This window comes from Tiliqua scincoides, chromosome 3, assembly GCF_035046505.1.
Source record: "Tiliqua scincoides isolate rTilSci1 chromosome 3, rTilSci1.hap2, whole genome shotgun sequence".
Classification (NCBI taxonomy): Eukaryota; Metazoa; Chordata; class Lepidosauria; order Squamata; family Scincidae; genus Tiliqua; species Tiliqua scincoides.
Window position 1 is genome coordinate 241,731,362 of NC_089823.1, and position 20,188 is coordinate 241,751,549.

Here is a 20,188-nt window from a genome sequence, read left to right on the forward strand (position 1 = left end):
GCCTGCCCCCGCCCGCCCGCGTCGAGGGCAGCGGGGAAGCTCCTGGGCACTCAGCGGCTGGCCGCTGCACGGAGGGGGAGCCGCGGCCTCCTCGCGCGGCGCCAGGCTAGGCCGGGGCAGGGCCCTCTGCGCGGGCGGGCGGGCGGGCAGGAGACGCGCCTGCGCTCGGCCCCGGCCGGCCGGCCGGCCTGTGGAACTCCCGGCCACCGCCCGCGCGTCCTGGCAGGTCGGGGCGGGCTCTCCTGCGCCGAGGCGCGGGGCTGCTCTGAGCCGCAGGAAGCCTCGCCCGCTCAGCGGCCGTCCCCGGTGGCTGCGGGAGGGGCGCAGAGAGGCGGTCGCGTCCGGGCGCCAGGCTGAGCTCAGGAAGCGCCGCGCCGCCCCCGCCCAGGCCTGCTGGTGCCTCCGCCCCCCCACGCGGAGCAGGGACAGGCGGGGCCTCCCACGGGCTGTGGGGAGCAGGCAGGAGAGGCGGGGGGCACCGCAGCCCGGCGGAGTCGCCTGTGGAACGGCCTGGCCTGGAAGCCTCTCGGGAAAGGGAGTCTGGAGCGGGCGTCGCGCAGAGCGGCCAGGGGGAATCGGGAGCAGGGCCTGCTTTGTTGCAGTCTCTTTGGGCACAGCTCGGCCGCCAGGAGCCGCGTGCCCAGGAGCCAGCGGGCGGGCGGGCCTGAGAGCAGAGCCCAGAACCTGTGGCAGCAACACCCTCTGCTGGGGACCCCTGCTGTCCCTTCGCCCTGCGCTGCTCATCCGCCAGGCGAGTGTCCTTCTTCAGAAAGAGCAAGAAGCAGGAGGGCGCTCAAGGCAGGCTGCGTGATGCACAGGTTTATTCCCAGCAGAAACACAAAAGTAAGGTTGAAATCAACACAGTAAATAGCAAGCGACAGGCCTTCTGTCAAGTGTTGACAGAGCAGGTCCCACCCCATCCCCCCAGTCTCTTGGCAGCTGTCAAACTACCCCAGACTCAGCGGCAAAGGCTTTTCTGTCTGGATAAAGCAGCAAGTGAGGAAGCAAAAACCAGAGTTTGAAGGCTGCCTGCAACTCCATGCGTTACAGGTTGGGAGGGCAGTTCATTTGTTCAGTGGGTCTCATTCGGGCCGTGCTGATCCCATATGACTGGAGGATGTTCTTCAGGTGCTCCACAGTCTCTGGGTGCAGCTGGGGAGTCCTTGCCATGATCCAGGCATAATCTACATGGAAGAGCCCAAGGAATGCTGTGCAGGAGTACACCAGTGAGTAGTTTTCATAGTCGGTGGAGATGACCCAGTAAGGGGCTGCCGGCATGACTGGAGAGAGAGGAGGAGAGGAGGGACCATCAGGAGGAGAAGGCAGCACAGGGCAGGGCTCCCGCCTCTGGAAGACCCTTCTGTGATCAGTCTAGAATTTATTTTCCCTGCTGGTGAAGAACTCCAGGAGCAGCCCTCCAAACAGAGAATGGGCAGCAAAATGGCAGGTGCATTTCAATGCAAGTATAAAGTGGCGCACTTTCACGTTCACAAGAAATCAACGTTTTCCATATAGGCTGATGGGTCCTGAACAATCTGATGGATCAGGAGGGAGATTTTGGGGTGCTGGCGGACAGCTCCATGAAAGTGTTGACCCAATGTGCAGCAGCTGTAAAAAAAGGCCAATTCCATGCTTGGAATAATTTTTAAAAGGGATTGAAAATGAAATGGCCAGTATTATGCCACTGCACAAATCAATGATAATGTTGCATCTGGAGTTCAGTTCTGGTCACCACATTTCACAGAGAATGTAGCGGAACTGGAGAAGCTGCAGAAGAGAACTATCAAAATGATTACCGGGCTGGGGTACCTTCCTTATGAGGAGAGGTTACAGAGTTTGGGGCTCTTCAGTCTAGAAAAAAGGTACCTGATGGGGGAACATGGGGTGAATAATGGGAAGTTCTTTTTTGACTGGCAGAAGACCAGAACCAGGGAGCAAGTGCTAAAATTGAGTGGCAAGTGAGTTAGAATGGGCAAATGGAAATACAGGCGTGCCTCTATATCTACGTGGGTTCCATTCAAGAACTGTGAAACCACGGATATGAGCAAATGCCTCTCCCCCCCACCTTCCAGAGCCAAGGAGAGGGTCCTCTGAGCCCAGCAGAGCTTGTGTCTGTCTGTCCATGGCCTCTGCCAGGCTCAGACTGAGCCTTAAGATAAAAAACAAAAAAGCAGCTTCTGGTTTCTCTGTTTTTGATGCCATAGGAGGCCCCTGAGGGTGTCTTGGGTATTTTTGTCTTGGCAGCAGGTTATGGGTGTTTTGTCCCTGATGCACCTAGTGGGAAGCTGTGAGATACATCAAGCCGGACTAGATGGGCTCTGGGCCTGACCCTGAAGAGCTCTTATATCCTTAAGGGTGCAATCCTAACCCCTTATGTCAGTGCTTTCTAGCACTGACATAAGGACAATGCAGCTCTGAGGTAAGGGAACAAACATTCCCTGACTTTGAGGAGGCCTCCTTGAGTGACACCCAACTGCAGGATGCAGCACACGTCCCATTGGCACGACTATGCCAGTGCTGCAAATCTTCTTGAGACATGTTCTTTGAAACATACAAAATTATGCATGGGAAGGATAGAGAGATGCTGTTTTTCCTCTCACACAACACCAGAACCAGGGGACATTCACTAAAATTTAGTGTTGGGAGAGTTAGGACAGACTAAAGAAAATATTTCTTTACTCAGCATGTAGTTGGTCTGTGGAACTCTTTGCCACAGGATGTGGTAATGGCATCTGGCCTAGATGCCTTTAAAAGGGGATTGGACAAATTTCTGCAGGAAAAGTTCATCACGGGTTATAAGTCATGGTAGGTATGTGCAAGCTCCTGGTTTTAGAGGTAGGCTGTCTCTAATTTCCAGATGCAGGGGAGGGCACCAGGACACAGGCTGTGCCTGTTGTCTAGTGTGGTCCCAGAAGCATTTGGTGGGCTACTGAGATACAGGAAGCTGGACTAATTGTCCTATGGCCTGATCCAGCAGGGCTGTTCTTTTATTCTTAAGTTCAGAAGAAATGGAGCTTCGTAGTTTCAGGAGATTGCTGAGATGGGCTAAATCTAAAAGGTTCGTGAGGCCAGACTTACCCTTCCAGAAGCCAGGCTGATTCTCCCTCAGCAAGGCTTGTTCGTCTATGTTTTGAGATTCTATCTTACCTGGAACAGATGTCAGGCCTATAGTTTCCCAGGTCCCCTCACCCTCCTTTTTCAAAGATTGGTGTGACGTTATCTGTTCTTTAATCAAGAGTGTTTCCTTTGTTCTGACTCTCCCACCAGTCAAGAGCGTATGCCCCCTGGTTTGGTGGTTGTACAAGAGAGAAAATACATTCACTCTACCCATACCACGCATAACTTCATAGGTCTCAATCAGTCCTAGTTACTGCAGTACCAGAAAAGATTTTTCCAGTTCCACTATAGCCTCTTTGAAATGTAGCAGCCCCCCAGGATGTGGATTGACAGTGCGGGTTTAGGCAACTCCTGACTCCGCTACTGCAGTGCGCTGGAAAGAGAAACCAGCACCCTATTACATTTCACTCACATCTGTCCATTGGTCAGGTCCATCCACTTTACCTCACTTAGCAGATGTTCTGAGGGCTGAGTTAAGTTTGCTGCTGTTGGGAGTAGCCAATTGGAAAGGTAGTCATGATCTCCCAAACCCTATAAAAAGGAGGGTGCTGAACTGAGATGTGGTCCATTTGTGGAGTTAACTGGACATTGCTATGGGGTGGGGTGGGGGGTGACTGGACCCCAGAGGCAAATGAAGGAACAACATTCAGGTGTCGCACTAGAGAGCCTCGGAGGGCTTGCAATAGGATTTTCACCTCTGATCTCAAGCCCTGCTTTGGCCAAAGTGCCCACTTGGTCCCCTTACCCATTCCACCTCTTTGGGAAAGTTCTGTAACCTCTTTCATGTCAGACCAAAGCAGAGAGCTGTTGCTGTCTTGCAAGTTGCTTGTGGCTTATATGGTGTGTCTAGGCCTGGTGGATCTGAGGTTACTCAGGGCACTTGCCTCTTCGGCTATTTCTACGGGTTCCCACTCAGGTTTTGAGAGGGTTAGGGTTCAGGGTTAGGGTCCACCCTCCAGGCAGGAGGAAGGGTGACCCTTATGTGTTTTCCCTTCTGGGGCGCTGTGTGTCACTGGCCAGGCGTCAGTTGCATTTACCCAGAAGGAACCCAGTCAAGGTGCATGGGGAGGTCAGGCACATGAGCAGTGGCATCCTTCCCCATGTCCTTGACTGGGGATCTGTGGTGGTCCCGTTGATCACTGTGCATCCTTTGCAGGGGTCAAAAACCTGATCATTGAGAGCGTGCATGAAAATTTTACAGTCTCTTGTATGCTGGCAGCCGGTCTGACCTTCCCTCACTGAAAGATTCCGGCCTTCCCAGTAGTTGCCCAGACCAGGGGGGCTGCCTGTTCTGGACAGGACCAGTGGTCCAGGTTGCAGCTAGGCAAAGGAAAGCCAACACTTTTCTCCAGAGACAGCATCTGCACGAACCACCACCCAGCCATTTGCCCTGTTTGGACCCTCCCATTTGGACAGAGGTTCAGAGGGTGAGTGTGCTGGGGGGGGGGTGAGGAACCTCTCCGGAGTGCAGTGGAGAGAGCAGTGGGCCTGGCTGTGGGAGATCCTGTCTCAAATCCCACTCCAGCTCACCCTGACCGCCAACCCCGCCCCCCCACCTACACTGCAAGCCTGGTGTTGCGATAGGACAGGGAAGCTACTGCCAAATGCTTCATGGCCCCTGCCCTGCAGCCCTCCTGGATGTGCTTCCTTTCACAGGCTGCCAGATTTATCAGTCACCTTTCTGGCAAAACAGGCTGTGTGATCCTGTGCTTGTGTTTTGTTGCTATTGTGTTTTGCTTTCCGTGATGTAAAATAGTCAATGAAAGCAAAGGGATTTTTTAGAAGAAGAAATGGGGATTGAAGTTTTTTGGTTTGTTCCTTGGTTTGTATTTTGTCACTTTCTGCCAAAAGTCAATTGAGTTAGTGCACCCGTCCCCGCAAAAAAAACCCACATTTGTCTTAATGCAGCACCTTGAGTGTGTTTTGGCAGAGAGTACCAACATTTTGAAACCCGCCCAACCAGATGGACTCCTAATTTGCCTAAATACCAGTATGTGATCCCTTAGAAGCAATTCCCATTGAGTCAAAGGTGGGCCTTGGGGTGTTTGTGTGAACGGCACAGCACTCGCCTGCCCTGGCTGTGCTCAATGGATGCTGTGGGCTGTGCCAGAGCTGCTGCTGGCTGATCCCAGGAGACCGTCCAGGCAGGCTTCTCCCAGAGAGCAGCAGCGAGAGGAGCAGGAGAAGGCCCTCAGCCACACCCCACTTACACCAGTTGAACTTCACTTGCAGCTTAGCTGGTTCGTTGCGATCTGCTGGAAAGGCCTCTCCCTCGATCTGGTTCACGGTGCCATCCAAGCTGGGAGGAGAGCAAGAGGTTCAGAGGGTGAGTGCACTGGGGGGTGAGGAACAGTGGAGAGAGCAGTGGGCCTGGCTGTGGGAGATCCTGTCTCAAATCCCACTCCAGCTCACCCTGACCGCCAACCCCCCCCCTACACTGCAAGCCTGGTGTTGCGATAGGACAGGGAAGCTACTGCCAAACGCTTCAAGGCAAGCAACTCTTACAATCAAAACTAGCATTTGAATTGGACCCAAAACAACCGGACCAAGAGCCAGTGAAGCTGGTACAATATTGCTATTGTGTGACCAGCAGAATGAGCTCTCATCAAGGCTGTGGCAGGTGCATTTTATAGGAATTCCATTGCGGACTCTGCTTAGGAGTGCATTGAGGAATGATGTTTTTCCTGGTTTCCTAGTTTATTCCAGCCATTACAAACTTCCCCATTTAGCCTCCGCGTTTTAGTGCTAGGAGGGGGGTTAGTAGCATCCCTGCTCCATCTGCTGGGTGTTAATGATTACTGTATCCTTTTGTTAAACTTTTCTTCATGCTTCCCAGTCAAACTCAGACACTCTCTGTCAGCCTGTCTGAACTTTTCCTATGCACTTTTCTCTCCCCATCTTGTTTAATTTCTTTTTGGCTTGTTGGCATCCTTCAGTCTCGGAAGACTATGGTGTCACGCTCTGAATGGTGGTTCTGGAACAGAGTGTCCTCTCCAGTGCGCGAAGCCTGGGTAAAGAAGGTATGGAGGATAGGCTGTTACCCATGCAGCAAATCCCCCCTCTCCACGTCGCTGGAATGGTCCAATGGAAAGGCAGAGGCCAATACGGTTGGTTCCAGCGGCGTCGCAGGAGTTGCCAGAACGTGACTGTGTTCAGCCATGAACTGCCTCAGGGACTCCGGCTCCAGATTTTGCCTCGAGGTTGACTCCTGAAGCCTTTTCCATAACTGGATGTAGCCACAAGGCAGTGGAGGTTTAGGATCAGAGTTTACCTTCTCTCCAATGAGCTGCCTTCCCAAGCTAACGTCCCATCTACCCAGTGGCTGTTTAGTCACCTCTTACGACAAGTACAGCCAAACTTTTTGGCTTAGGCTTTTAATAAACTAGTTTCATTTTGACTCTTTTGTCTGATCTATGTTCACAGATATGTCTGTTCATGTCATGTCTCTTCATGACCCTACAGATGCTACTGTGCATTTGATTTGTAATAATAATTCCTTGGGTTCTGTGCTGCCCTGGAAGGGGGTTTTCGCAGAGGGTCCCCCACTGCCTGTAGCTTGGGGTGGTGTCAGTGGATACAAACTACCAAGGTTTTTGCCCTATTCAGCTGCTGGTCTCTATTGAATGCAGACTGGGAAGCAAGAAAGGGTGTGTGGTCAACAACTGGTCACTACTCCTTAAGGAGCCCCCTTCCACGACAGCTGTACTCTTGGACATTCAGAAAGCGTTTGACAAATCTCCACGTCTCCTGAATAAACTTAGCAGTCATGGAATAAGAGGAGAGGTCACGGTATGAACGGGCAACAGGTTAATAAACAGGAAGTGCAGAATAGGAATGAATGGGCAACATTCTCACTAAAGGCACTGGAGAAAGAGGGTCCCCCAAGAGTCTGCACTAGAACTGGGCTGTTCACTTGTTCATAATTTACATGATTTCCAGGGTAAGCAGCAAGGTGGCCAAGTTTGCAGATGACACCAAGTTGTTCAGGATGGTTGGAACCAACACGGATTGTGCAAAGCTAAAGGACAGTGTGGCTCAGTGTCAAGAAGAGCAAAGTGCTGCAGGCACAAAATTGCAGCTTCGCATCTATGCTGATTTGGTCAGACCTGATTGTGATGAACCAGGAAAAAGCTTGGGGTGGGGGAGGGGAGGCCATCATCCCAATGAAAGCATCAACCCAGTGAGTCAACCATGCCCAGTTCTCTGTCCAGAAGGGAGAGCATAAGAATAGCCCCACTGGATCAGGCCATAGGCCCATCTAGTCCAGCTTCCTGTATCTCACAGCGGCCCACCAAATGCCCCACGGAGCACACGAAATAACAAGAGACCTGCATCCTGCTGCCCTCCCTTGCATCTGGCATAGCCCATTTCTAAAATAAGGAGGTTGCACATACACATCATGGCTTGTAACCCACAATGGATTATTCCTCCAGAAACTTGTCCAATCCCCTTTTAAAGGCATCCAGGCCAGATGCCATCACCACATCCTGTGGCAAGGAGTTCCACAGATCAACCACACGCTGACTAAAGAAATACTCAATTTTAGTGGATGTCCCCTGGTTCTGATATTATGTGAGAGTGTAAAGAGCATCTCCCTATCCACTCTGTCCATTCCCTGCATAATTTTGTATGTCTCAATCATGTCCCCCCTCAACAGTCTCTTTTCTAGGCTGAAGAGGCCCAAACGCCGTAGCCTTTCCTCATAAGGAAGGTGCCCCAGCCCCGTAATCATCTTAGTCGCTCTCTTTTGCACCTTTTCCATTTCCACTATGTCTTTTTTGAGATGCGGCGACCAGAACTGGACACAATACTCCAGGTGTGGCCTTACCATAGATTTGTACAACGGCATTATAATACTAGCAGTTTTGTTCTCAATACCCTTCCTAATGATCCCAAGCATAGAATTGGCCTTCTTCACTGCCGCCGCACATTGGGTCGACACTTTCATCGACCTGTCCACCACCACCCCAAGATCTCTCTCCTGATCTGTCACAGACAACTCAGAACCCATCAGCCTATATCTAAAGTTTTGATTTTTTGCCCCAATGTGCATGACTTTACACTTACTGACATTGAAGCGCATCTGCCATTTTGCTGCCCATTCTGCCAGTCTGGAGAGATCCTTCTGGAGCTCCTCACAATCACTTCTGGTCTTTACCACTTGGAAAAGTTTGGTGTCGTCTGCAAACTTAGCCACTTCACTGCTCAACCCTGTCTCCAGGTCATTTATAAAGAGGTTGAAAAGCACCGGTCCCAGGACAGATCCTTGGGGCACACCGCTTTTCACCTCTCTCCATTGTGAAAATTGCCCATTGACACCCACTCTCTGCTTCCTGGCCTCCAACCAGTTCCCAATCCACGAGAGGACCTATCCTCTAATTCCCTGACTGTGGAGTTTTTTCAGTAGCCTTTGGTGAGGGACCGTGTCAAATGCCTTCTGAAAGTCCAGATATATAATGTCCACGGGTTCTCCCGCATCCACATGCCTGTTGACCTTTTCAAAGAATTCTATAAGGTTCGTGAGGCAAGACTTACCCTTACAGAAGCCATGCTGACTCTCCCTCAGCAAGGCCTGTTCGTCTATGTGTTTTGAGATCCTATCTTTGATGAGGCATTCCACCATCTTACCCGGTATGGATGTTAGGCTGACTGGCCTATAGTTTCCCGGGTCCCCCCTCTTTCCCTTTTTAAAAATAGGTGTGACATTTTCTGTCCTCCAATCTTCTGGCACTGGCCGTTTTGAGGGACAAGTTGCATATTTTATTCAAGAGATCAGCAACTTCATTCTTCAATTCCTTAATAACTCTTGGGTGGATGCCATCAGGGCCTGGTGACTTATTGATCTTTAATTTATCAATGAGGTCTGAAACATCTTCTCTTTTAACCTCTATCTGACTTAACTCCTCGGTTAGGAGGGGCTGTTCAGGCAGCGGTATCTGCCCGAGGTCTTCTGCCGTGAAGACAGATGCAAAGAACTCACTTAATTTCTCTGCCATCTCTAAGTCTCCTTTTATCTCCCCTCCCCCTCCCTCACCATCCAGAGGGCCAACCGCTTCTCTGGCGGGTTTCCTGCTTCTAACATATTTGAAGAAGCTTTTATTATTCCCCTTAATGCTGCTGGCCATGCGTTCCTCATAGCCTTGCTTGGCCTCCCGTATCACCTTCTTACATTTCTTCTGCCACACACACTGCCAAATGCATGAATAATATCCCCTCCGCCTGAAGCCCACCCCCATCAGCTCTGAAGCTGCAGCATCTCCCTCCCTCCCTCCCTCCCCAGACCGCAACCCACTTACAGAAGCTCCTTGTTCAGCACTTTAACCTTCCCGTCTTCCTTGAGTGAATAATTTGCCTGGATGCAGTCACCTTTCTCAAAATTCGATGGCAGCTTCTCAATCTCATACCATTTCCCCACATACTAGAGAGAGAAAAACAGGCAGCTATTATTGTCACCCTGCAGGGACCAAGCAGCTCTGTCTAACTGAGCCACCTGCTCCGGAGTGAAGCGCCTCGGATGGGCGCAGAAGAAGGAAGTGGGCGGGGCCAGGAGGCCCTCAGGCAGAATGATGGGCCACCTGCTGCGTTCTCACTCCCAGAGGGCAGGCTGGCTGACCATCAGAGCCAGGGAGCAGTGTGAACAGTTCAGGGTGCTCACAATAATCATTGCAGGTCTTGGCTGCTGGATCAGGCCCAGGGAGGTCCATCCAGTTCAGTATCATCAGCTTCCCATAGTGGCCCACCAACTGCCCCAGTGGGGAACCCACAAGCATGAGAGAGAGGCAGTGCCCACTCCTACCATTGCTCCCTTGCAACTGGGATTCAGAGATAGGCCGTGGCTGGCTAAGCCCAGAGGGGCATGGAACCATCAGGCTTAGCGGCCACCAACAGGCCTCTTCCAACTTGTTTCATCCCCTCCTAAAACCAGCTGAATTTCTGGGTCCATCACCAAACTATAGAAATGCTGTGTGACAAGCCATCTTGACGGAAGCTTCTCAGGGAGGATGAGGGGCTACCCTGACGCAAGAAATCTCTGCTGAGAGGGAGGGAGGGGCCCATCACCCCCACAAGTGGTCAGTGACAAAGGCTGCCTGGGGGGCAGGCTCACCCACAGCATGTTTTGAGTGAGCCATAGGGGCTGGGATGGCAGCAACGGGAGGGAGCCAGGGAGGGCCAAGGCACCTTTTGGGGTGCAGGCCTGCCAGCTGGGGGCACTGCCCATTGACTCTTGGCCACAAGCCTGTTTTCCTCTGCCCCACATGCACTGCTCTCACCCCTAACACTGTTTCCCTATGCAGTCAGCAGGTGCACCATCAATACAGGCCCCACCAGGCCTTTGGCTGACCTCACCATTCTGTCAATACCTGGGAAGAGTTCCTCCTACCTTGGTGACATCAAATCCCTCCTGGACTGGTGGGTCTGGGCATTTCCACATGTGAAAGGTTTGCCCCTGGCTCATGCCAAGGAGTCCCAGGAAGAAGGGCAGCAGTACCCAGCTGCCTGGCATGCTGACTGGTGGCAGCAGAAGAGGTGCTCTCCTGGAAGGACAGACAGGTGGAGAGGTCAGAGGCATCCACTCCCAGGCAGGCTGCCACTGCGTCACTGTGTTGGTAGGCAGCAGGCGACACCCTCAGCCCTGCCAAGATGCTGGTCTCAAAACATCCGTCTTGCTGGACACAGACACAAGCTTGGGGTCCCACATGGAGCATTAAAGCCACCAGGCAAAGGGGACAGTCCCCAGATGGCGAGAAAAGCTGGGAGGGAGGGAGGGAGGAGGCAAGCAGGTGCTCTTCAGACCTAAAACGTCTCTTCAACAAAGGGCGCAATCCTCACCCTTATGCCAGTGCTTTCCAGCACGGACATAAGGGCAATGCAGCTCTGAGGTCAGGGAACAAACATTCCCTGACTTTGAGGAGGCCTCCGTGAGTGACACCCACCTGCAGGATGCAGCACATGTCCCATTGGCACCGCTATGCCAGTGCTGGAAAGTACTGGCATAAGAACAGCCCCACTGGATTAGGCCATACGCCCATCTAGTCCAGCTTCCTGTATCTCACAGCAGCCCACCAAATGCCCCAGGGAGCAAACAAGACAACAAGAGACCTCATCCTGGTGCCCTCCCTTGCATCTGACACAGCCCCTCAGGTGTCTCTAGGCTGAAGAGGCCCAAACGCCATAGCCTTTCCTCATAAGGAAGGTGCCCCAGCCCAGTAATCATCTTAGTCGCTCTCTTTTGCACCTTTTCCATCCCCACTATGTCCTTTTTGAGATGTGGTGACCAGAACTGGACACAATACTCCAGGTGTGGCTTACCATCGATTTGTACAATGGCATTATAATATTAGCCGTTTTGTTTGCAATACCTTTTCTAATGATCCCAAGCATAGAATTGGCCTTCTTCACGGCCGCCGCACATTGGGTCGACACTTTCATCGACCTGTCCACCACCACCCCAAGATCTCTCTCCTGATCTGTCACAGACAGCTCAGAACCCATCAGCCTATATCTAAAGTTTTGATTTTTTGCCCCAATGTGCATGACTTTACACTTACTGACATTGAAGCGCATCTGCCATTTTGCTGCCCATTCTGCCAGTCTGGAGAGATCCTTCTGGAGCTCCTCACAATCACTTTTGGTCTTCACCACTCGGAAAAATTTGGTGTCATCTGCAAACTTAGCCACCTCACTGTTCACCCCTGTCTCCGGGGGTTAGGATTCCTTCCGGAGGAAGGTCACATGATAACAGTGAAAGATGAAAATAGCCATCAATGCATAGGGAGAGAGACAAGCTGGAGACCAATGCAGTGTAACACAGAGCGAAACTCACAGCATGAGTGCACTAGTAAGGGCTCCTTTTGAACAAACAAGGTTCACTCAAGAATGGAGATGAAGACACCAGGTTTGTGTGGCCTCTGGCCTGCAGGCCTGCTCAAAGGATCCCGCATCTTGGCCTGGGGGCTGCTGCCAACAAGGCCTTTCCCCAGTGGCAACCTGCCATGAATTCTCACCAGGTGGCCTTACGGAAGCCTCTCCCTCTCAGACTCCCCAGCTGCATATGAAGGTCATATTTATTGGCTTGCACCCAGGCATTTGCATGCCTCCTTTCCCCCTCCAAACAGGTCCTCACATTCGGATAAATGCACAATAATCAACACTGTTGTTGGCAACCTTCAGTCTCGAAAGACTATGGTATCAGCGCTCTGAATCAACACTGTACCAAACGGCAATCAACCAATCAGTCAAAAGCAACAAACAGAGTTATTACAAAGCAAGAAGAGAGTGACACATAGTAAAAAAGGCCGAGGGGAAGCACTGGCTTCCCGGACAGGTTCTTGCAAGGCCAATCTCCACATCATGCACGCACAGGTAAAGTACCAGATGGCTGCTCATGGTTTTATTCTTGATGGGGATCATTGCCTTTGGCTCGTTATATCCCAGAAGCCAGAAAGGACCTTCCCAAGAACTTTCAACGCACACCAGTCACACTTCACTGTGCTAGATGAACAGCAAAGCGTGTTCAGCCTTCAAATGCAATCCAAAGACAGCTCAGCCCCTCAAAGATCGTGAACCTGGTCTGCAAATCATCTTGCAAGGACTTCAATAATGTCATTACATTGACCTCAAAGCTATAATTGAGCAGAGAAACTAAAGCTGTTCAAGGAGTTTGCTCACAGAGGGAAAACGTTGCGTGTTCATCTCACAGCTGCAGCACCCAGGCCCTGGCATATCTCTGCACCAACAGCCGGACCTGGGGGCAAGCAGTGCAGCCCCTCCTCCAGCAACTTAGCTTTGGGTGGTGGGTCCCTTCCATGTGCAATCTGGGTTTCCTGACTTGTGTCAGCAAATGATCGTGATGGTGGTCAAGCACTGGATCCAGGGCCAGCTGCTCCAGAGATAGCCACACACACACACACACACACACCTACAAAGGACCCAGCCCAGCACAGGGTGACCTGCACACAGACCAGTCATTTGGGTGCCAGAGCACGTGCCTGCCCTGGGCATGTGGGAAGTGCCCTCCAAAGGGCCAGTCCTGCTTCCCCTTGGCTCCCAAAGCAGAACTCAGCATGAAGCTCCCACTGGCACAAGTGTGTCCCTCTCAGCCTACCTTAGCTAAGCAGGCGCCTGCCAGGATGCTCCCACCTGTGAATGTGGAGGGGAGTCTCTCTGGGAAGCACCCTGGAAGCTGTGCTCCTTTTATAAGCATCCCCTGGAATGTGATCCTGTCAGCTACGCCCGTCCCTCTGACTTGCTCACTGTCAGCTGACAACTGGAGCACAACAAGAGCGCTTGCCAGTCACTCCTGGCTGCAAATCCTCCCAGAACCTCCTGCCCCTCCCTACACGTGACTATGACTTTGCCACTTCCACAGTGGGTGGCATGTTCTCAACATCAGCAGCCCGGTCAGCGCTAAGCAGCATTCAGAAAACAGGAGTTAGGCCCAGGGCCATGTGACATTGCCTGACGAAGCCCTGGCAGCCCTGCACAGCCTCGTGGGCTGGCTACCGCCCTTCTCTGCCTTCTCCTTCCTCTGGAGCAGGACCCTTTCCTCCAAGGGGGCCAGAGCTGGCTGAGTCCAAAGGAGGTTAGTGCTCTTCCATGTAGCCTGTCCAAGGAGGCTGGATCACACATACATCCATGCTAGCTGTGCTGGACAGCTGCGTCCATCAAAGCAGGGCTCTCCATCCTCAGCTGCTTTGTAGGAAGAGATGTCCCGGTGCCATCTCCAGGCTGGGCATCCTGGCCACTGAGTGGGAAGTCTTTCTTTTATCCAGGTGTCTGCTGCAAACTAGCTGGCCAAACATTCTGCACATGCTCAAGAGCACATTCCTCACCGGTATGCTGACAAGCATTGGGCTGGGAGAGGAGAACTAGCAAAAAGACAAGCCAGTTCAGAGGCTGGGCCTGGGATATACTGGACTTGGCTGGGGTCTGATCCCAGGGCAGGACAAGCAAGGAAGGACAGGCCCCTTGAGGGGCTGGAAAAGGAGTGGGGTGCTGTCCTCCCCTTCTGGTGCTCCCTCTGGCCAAGCCACCCATAAAGCTGACAGGGCCCAGAAGGTGGCTGGACGAGCTTCCCATGCTGACAGTGATCCTTGGGGGCTCCTTGCCATTCTATCCAGCCACTGCTTTTCCGTGACGTGAGTTGCAGCACGATAGCCTCACTAGCCAGGTTTGGTGCAAACTGCCACCAGTCCCCTTTATGGGGCAGCCCACTGGGCAAGGTGGTACAGCTGACCTGCCTTTCCCTTTCACCCTTCCTGGTTGGTTTGCATGTGGGCTTGCAGAGACCCAGTAGAAATATGCCAAGGTCTGTGGCTCTGCCCTTTTCTTCTTGCCAGGGCTTGGCACCACCTCAGCCTATCGATCTGCCCTTGTCTTGCTGCACATCCTTGTCTCTGCCTAAATTAAGTTGCTTGGTTGGGTGCTAGAAAATGGAGAGACAGAACCACTAGCTCCTCCCCAGTCTCCCAGCCACCCCATTGTTGCAGTACAGGAGCTGACACAGCTGGAAGGTCACCCACCACGAAGGCTGGACCCAGATCTGGCTTTGACTCCAGAGGGGGGCTTGGGCAGGACCACTGGATGCTAGACAGATGCTTGGCCTCCTGTCTCAGATCTGCCCCGGGAGGCTCTTAGAGCAGGACAGCGGTGGGCCCAGGGCAAAGTACACAGTGGCCCTCCAGGGTCCCCTCCACAGGAACGGGGCAGAAGTGCTCTGGGTCACCACAGGCAGACGTGGGAGGCTGCTGTGACCTCCTCTTGCCACACCAGCGGAGCTGGACTGCCAGCCAGCCAGGAAAGGGACTGAAAGAGGCCCAGCGTGGCCATGCTGCACTCTCTGTTGATGCTCCCCACTGTTTATTCCCTGGCAGTGGGCATCTGGTGGGCACCCCAGGGCAGAAACATGGCGATTAAAAATCCCCACAAAGCAGAAGGCAGTACTTGGAGTACCTCCATTGGCCAGCCAGAAAGTTGGTGCTCCCCCCACCCCACCCCCAAGTGTTGGGCTGGGCGGGCCTTGGGTCTGGTTCCTCCATTGGTCCAAATGCAACACACCCAAGAGCTTGCCCTCTTCTCTCCCCACTCCTGTACAGCGCTTGTCTGGGGTTCCCACAAATGTCCTGTGTGGCCCCCCTGCGAGTGTCTGCTTGTGATCAGAAGCACAAGGAAGAAGGGCTTGACTAAGCCCAGGAGGGTGCCCACACGGCTAACGAGCAAGATAGAGAGGCCTTAAAGGGCAAGGAAGCTTCCTTCCATAAATGGAAGTGTTGCCCTAATGAGGAGAATAAAAAGGAACATAAACTGTGGCAGAAGAAATGTAAGAAGGTGATACGGGAGGCCAAGAGAAACTATGAGGAACGCATGGCCTGCAACATTCAGGGAAATAATAAAAGCTTCTTCATAAGAACGTAAGAACAGCCCCACTGGATCAGGCCATAGGCCCATCTAGTGCAGCTTCCTGTATCTCACAGCGGCACACCAAATGCCCCAGGGAGCACACCAGATAACGAGAGACCTGCATCCTAGTGCCTTCCCTTGCATCTGGCATTCTGACATAGCCCATTTCTAAAATCAGGAGGTTGCACATACACGTCATGGCTTGTAACCCGTAACGGATTTTTCCTGCAGAAACTTGTCCAATCCCCTTTTAAAGGCATCCAGGCCAGATGCCGTCACCACATCCTGCGGCAAGGAGTTCCACAGACTGACCACATGCTGAGTAAAGAAATATTTTCTTTTGTCTGTCCTAAACCTCCCAACACTCAATTTTAGTGGATGTCCCTGTGTCTGGCCTGGACGCCTGGACGCCTGCGTCTGGATTTTAGGCGTCTGGCCTGGACGCATTTAAGAGGGGATTGGACAAGTTTCTGGAGGAGGGATCCATTACGGGGTACAAGCCATGATGTGTACGCGCAACCTCCTGATTTTAGAAATGGGTTATGTCAGAATGCCAGATGCAAGGGAGGGCACCAGGATGAGGTTTCTTGATATCAGGTGTGCTCCCTGGGGCATTTGGTGGGGCCACTGTGAGATACAGGAAGCTGGACTAGATGGGCCTATGGCCTGATCCAGTGGGGCTGTTCTTATGTTCTTATGTTCCCCAGGTTCTGTAAAGAGCATCTCTCTATCCACTTAATCCTTCCCATGCATAATTTTATATGTCTCAATCATGTCCCCCCTCAGGTGCCTCTCTTCTAGGCTGAAAAGAGAGGCCCAAACGCCATAGCCTTTCCTCATAAGGAAGGTGCCCCAGCCCCGTAATCATCTTAGTCGCTCTCTTTTGCACCTTTTCCATTTCCACTATGTCCTTTTTGATATGTGGTGACCAGAACTGGACACAATACTCCAGGTGTGGCCTGTTTTGTTCTCAATACCTTTTCTAATGATCCCAAGCACAGAATTGGCCTTCTTCACTGCCGCCGCCCATTGGGTTGACACTTTCATCGACTTGTCCGCCACCACCCCAAGATCTCTCACCTGATCGGTCACGGACAGCTCAGAACCCATCAGCCTATATGTGAAGTTTTGATTTTTTGCCCCAGTGTGCATGACTTTACACTTACTGACATTGAAACGCATCTGCCATTTTGCTGCCTACTCTCCCAGTTTGGAGGGATCCTTCTGGAGCTCTTCACATTCTCTTCTGGTCTTCACCACTTGGAAAAGTTTGGTGTCATCTGCAAACTAGGCCACCTGGCTGATTAGCCCTACCTCCAGGTTATTTATGAACAGGTTGAAAAGCACGGGTCCAGGACAGATCCTTGGGGCACACTGCTTTTCATCTCTCTGCATTGTGAAAATTGCCCATTGACACTCACTCTCTGCTTCCTGTTCCTCAACCAGTTCTCAGTCCATGAGAGGACCTGCCCTCTAATTCCCTGACTGTGGAGCTTCCTCAGCAGCCTTTGTTGAGGGACCGTGTCGAACGCCTTCTGAAAGTCCAGATATATAATGTCCACGGGTTCTCCCGCATCCACATGCCTGTTGACCTTTCCAAAGAATTCTAAAAGGTTTGTGAGGCAAGACTTACCCTTACAGAAGCGGTAATGTCTGCCCAATGTGCGGCGGCAGTGAAGAAGGCCAATTCTGTGCTTGGGATCATTAGAAAGGGTATTGAGAACAAAACGGCTAATATTATAATGCTGTTGTACAAATCTATGGTAAGGCCACACCTGGAGTATTGTGTCCAGTTCTGGTCACCACATATCAAAAAGGACATAGTGGAAATGGAAAAGGTGCAAAAGAGAGCGACTAAGATGATTACGAGGCTGGGGCACCTTCCTTATGAGGGAAGGCTACGGCATTTGGGCCTCTTCACTCTAGAAAAGAGGCACTTGAGGGGGGACATGACTGAGACATACAAAATTATGCATGGGAAGGATAAAGTGGATAGAGAGATGCTCTTTACACTCTCACATAACACCAGAACCAGGGGACATCTGTTAAAATTGAGTGTTGGGAGAGTTAGAACAGACATAAGAAAATAGTTCTTTACTCAGCGTGTGGTTGGTCTGTGGAACTCCTTGTCACAGGATGTGATGACGGCATCTGTTCTGAATGCCTTTAAAAGGGGATTGGACAAATTTCTGGAGGAAAAATCCATTACGGGGTACAAGCCATGATGTGCATGTACAACCTCCTGATTTTAGAAATGGGCTATGTCAGAATGCCAGATGCAAGGGAGGGCACCAGGATGAGATCTCTTGTTATCTGGTGTGCTCCCTTGGGCATTTGGTGGGCTGCTGTGAGATACAGGAAGCTGCACTAGATGGGCCTATGGCCTGATCCAGTGGGGCTGTTCTTATGTTCTTAACTACAATTCCCAGGAAGCCTTGCAGGTCTCTTGTTATCTCGTGTGCTCCCTGGGCATTTGGTGGGCCGCTGTGAGATACAGGAAGCTGGACTAGATGGGCCTATGGCCTGATCCAGTGGGGCTGTTCTTATGTTCTTAACTACAATTCCCAGGAAGCCTTGCAGGTCTCTTGTTATCTCGTGTGCTCCCTGGGCATTTGGTGGGCCGCTGTGAGATACAGGAAGCTGGACTAGATGGGTCTATGGCCTGATCCAGTGGGGCTGTTCTTATGTTCTTAACTACAATTCCCAGGAAGCCTTGCAGGTCTCTTGTTATCTCGTGTGCTCCCTGGGGCATTTGGTGGGCCGCTGTGAGATACAGGAAGCTGGACTAGATGGGCCTATGGCCTGATCCAGTGGGGCTGTTCTTATGCTCCTGGTTCTGGCTGCCATGATGTGAGGTCCAACAACAATCCTCCAGGCCTGGCAGAATGGACTCTCCCAGCTGCCTGGCCATCCATGCAGGCCCTGCAGGCAGGCAGGCAGGCCACGGCTCTCTGTTCCTGCAGCAGACCAGGCTGTCCTTCCGCTTGATTACACACGGAGAATCTCTTCCTTGCTTGCTGCCTGTCCGAGGATGTGCCTGCACAAGAGTCTGAGCTGCCACCTGCACGCAGACAGAAGAACAGTTGCGGGGGAGGGTGCTCATCCCTTGCAACTGCCTCTTTGTACCCCGATCCCCCCAGCTGTCACCACTCATGGGAGCAACACGATCAGCACGACGTGAGCTCCCAGACCTCTGTGCAAGAGTAACAGGTGGGGGTCTCCAGGTTACCAGACCTCAGTGAGGACCTCTTCCTTCCCCCTTTCCTTATCCCAGAGAAGAAACACACGTTATCTCGACCACAGCCTGAACCCCTGGAAAGTCAAGCTCACAGTGATGGGCGTACAAAGGCCCCTCTTGCCCCTTTGTGCTCTCCTAAGTCCTAGCCCTGCAAAGGGCTTTGCTTAGCGCACAGATGGGATTTCTAGGATGCAGCAGAGCTGGACAAGGGCTCCATCCCAAGAGGTGTGTTTGCTCTTGGTCTCCACATGTTATTCCCACATGTTGCTTAGCACAGTTACTCCTGAAGGGGGGACAGAGAACCCAAAAAGCAGGCATTGGTCTTTTAAAAAATTATTCCCCTAAGTAGTAGCATCAACAAGCCAGCATTTACCCAGTGAATAATTGATTTGTGGAACTCCTTGCCACAGGATGTGGTGATGGCACCTGGCATAGATGCCTTTAAAAAGGGATGGGAGGACATTTATGGAGGAAATGTCCATCACAGTTACAAGCCTTAATGGGTATGTGCAACCTCCTGGTTTTAGAAGGAGGCTACCTCAAAATGCCAGGTGCAAGGGAGTGGCAAAAGGATGCAGGGATCTTGTGTGCCCAAAGGCATCTGGTGGGCCACTGTGAGATCCAGGAAGCTTGACTAGATTGGCCTGATTCATCAGGGCTCTCCTTATGTTCTTATTCACACATGTGGCCTCCAGGCAAAGGAAGAAAACAAAACACATGTAATAAATACCCCCTCTCATCAGTGGCATAGCTCAGTCAGGCCTCCCTGGGTGCCACCCTCAGGGGGGTGACACCGCTAGTGATCAAAATCATGAAAATTGGCAGGAATAATACCATCATGTCATATATCATTCAATGTATCATTTAATGAACAACGCAATGAAACAAACCGCATTGAAATATTTGTGTTCTATCAAAAGTTATAGCCAAAAATCAGAAAAAGAAATTGCAACTGACTTATGTAAAAAGTGGATTTCCTTAACACAAAACTGATCAATGAGTCTGCGTGTTCTGAGAGCTAATGAGGTGTTACGATGACGAAGCATGGAACCAAGATGCTGTTATGCTTCAGCTCCCTTTCCCATATATCGGAGCTAATACTCAAACTCCTTTTCTGTTTGTGAGTGTCATCAAGTTGGCCACTGATTGGTTAAGTGACTTGTACTGTTCTATAGTAAAATAAAATTAATGGGGGGGGGGGGATGAATTACCAGATCTGGTGATACCAACCCTCGGGATGCAACTGGTGAGAAGGTTGGGTGTTGTTGGTCACTGGCTTAGATGACTTTTAAAGTGGATTCTAAACATTCATAGTGGACTATAGTCTATCAGTGGTTATTAACCATAAGAACAACCCTGCTGGATCAGGCCATAAACCCATCTAGTCCAGCTTCCTGTATCTCACAGCAGTCCACCAAATGCCCCAGGGAGCAC

At 51.7% G+C, this 20,188-nt stretch overlaps 1 protein-coding gene and 1 long non-coding RNA gene across 5 annotated transcripts in view; one reads left to right on the forward strand and one right to left on the reverse strand.

Moving 5' to 3' along the window:
- Positions 1-211: 211 nt before the first annotated feature.
- Positions 212-6,492, forward strand: LOC136646021 (uncharacterized). Its single transcript, XR_010794188.1, has 3 exons — positions 212-1,050; positions 1,129-5,443; positions 6,054-6,492. It is a non-coding gene; the product is annotated as an uncharacterized lncRNA (long non-coding RNA).
- Positions 818-20,188, reverse strand: part of APOD (apolipoprotein D) — a 46,579-nt gene continuing 27,208 nt past the window's right edge. For all 4 annotated transcript variants that reach the window (XM_066622555.1, XM_066622554.1, XM_066622553.1 and 1 more), the window contains 4 exons: positions 10,499-10,652; positions 9,414-9,535; positions 5,328-5,416; positions 818-1,280 (listed from right to left, as the gene is read on the reverse strand). In XM_066622555.1, coding sequence (XP_066478652.1) covers positions 1,045-1,280; positions 5,328-5,416; positions 9,414-9,535; positions 10,499-10,652 — 601 coding nt within the window. In that variant the 3' untranslated portion in view covers positions 818-1,044. The remainder of the gene's footprint in view (positions 1,281-5,327; positions 5,417-9,413; positions 9,536-10,498; positions 10,653-20,188) is intronic.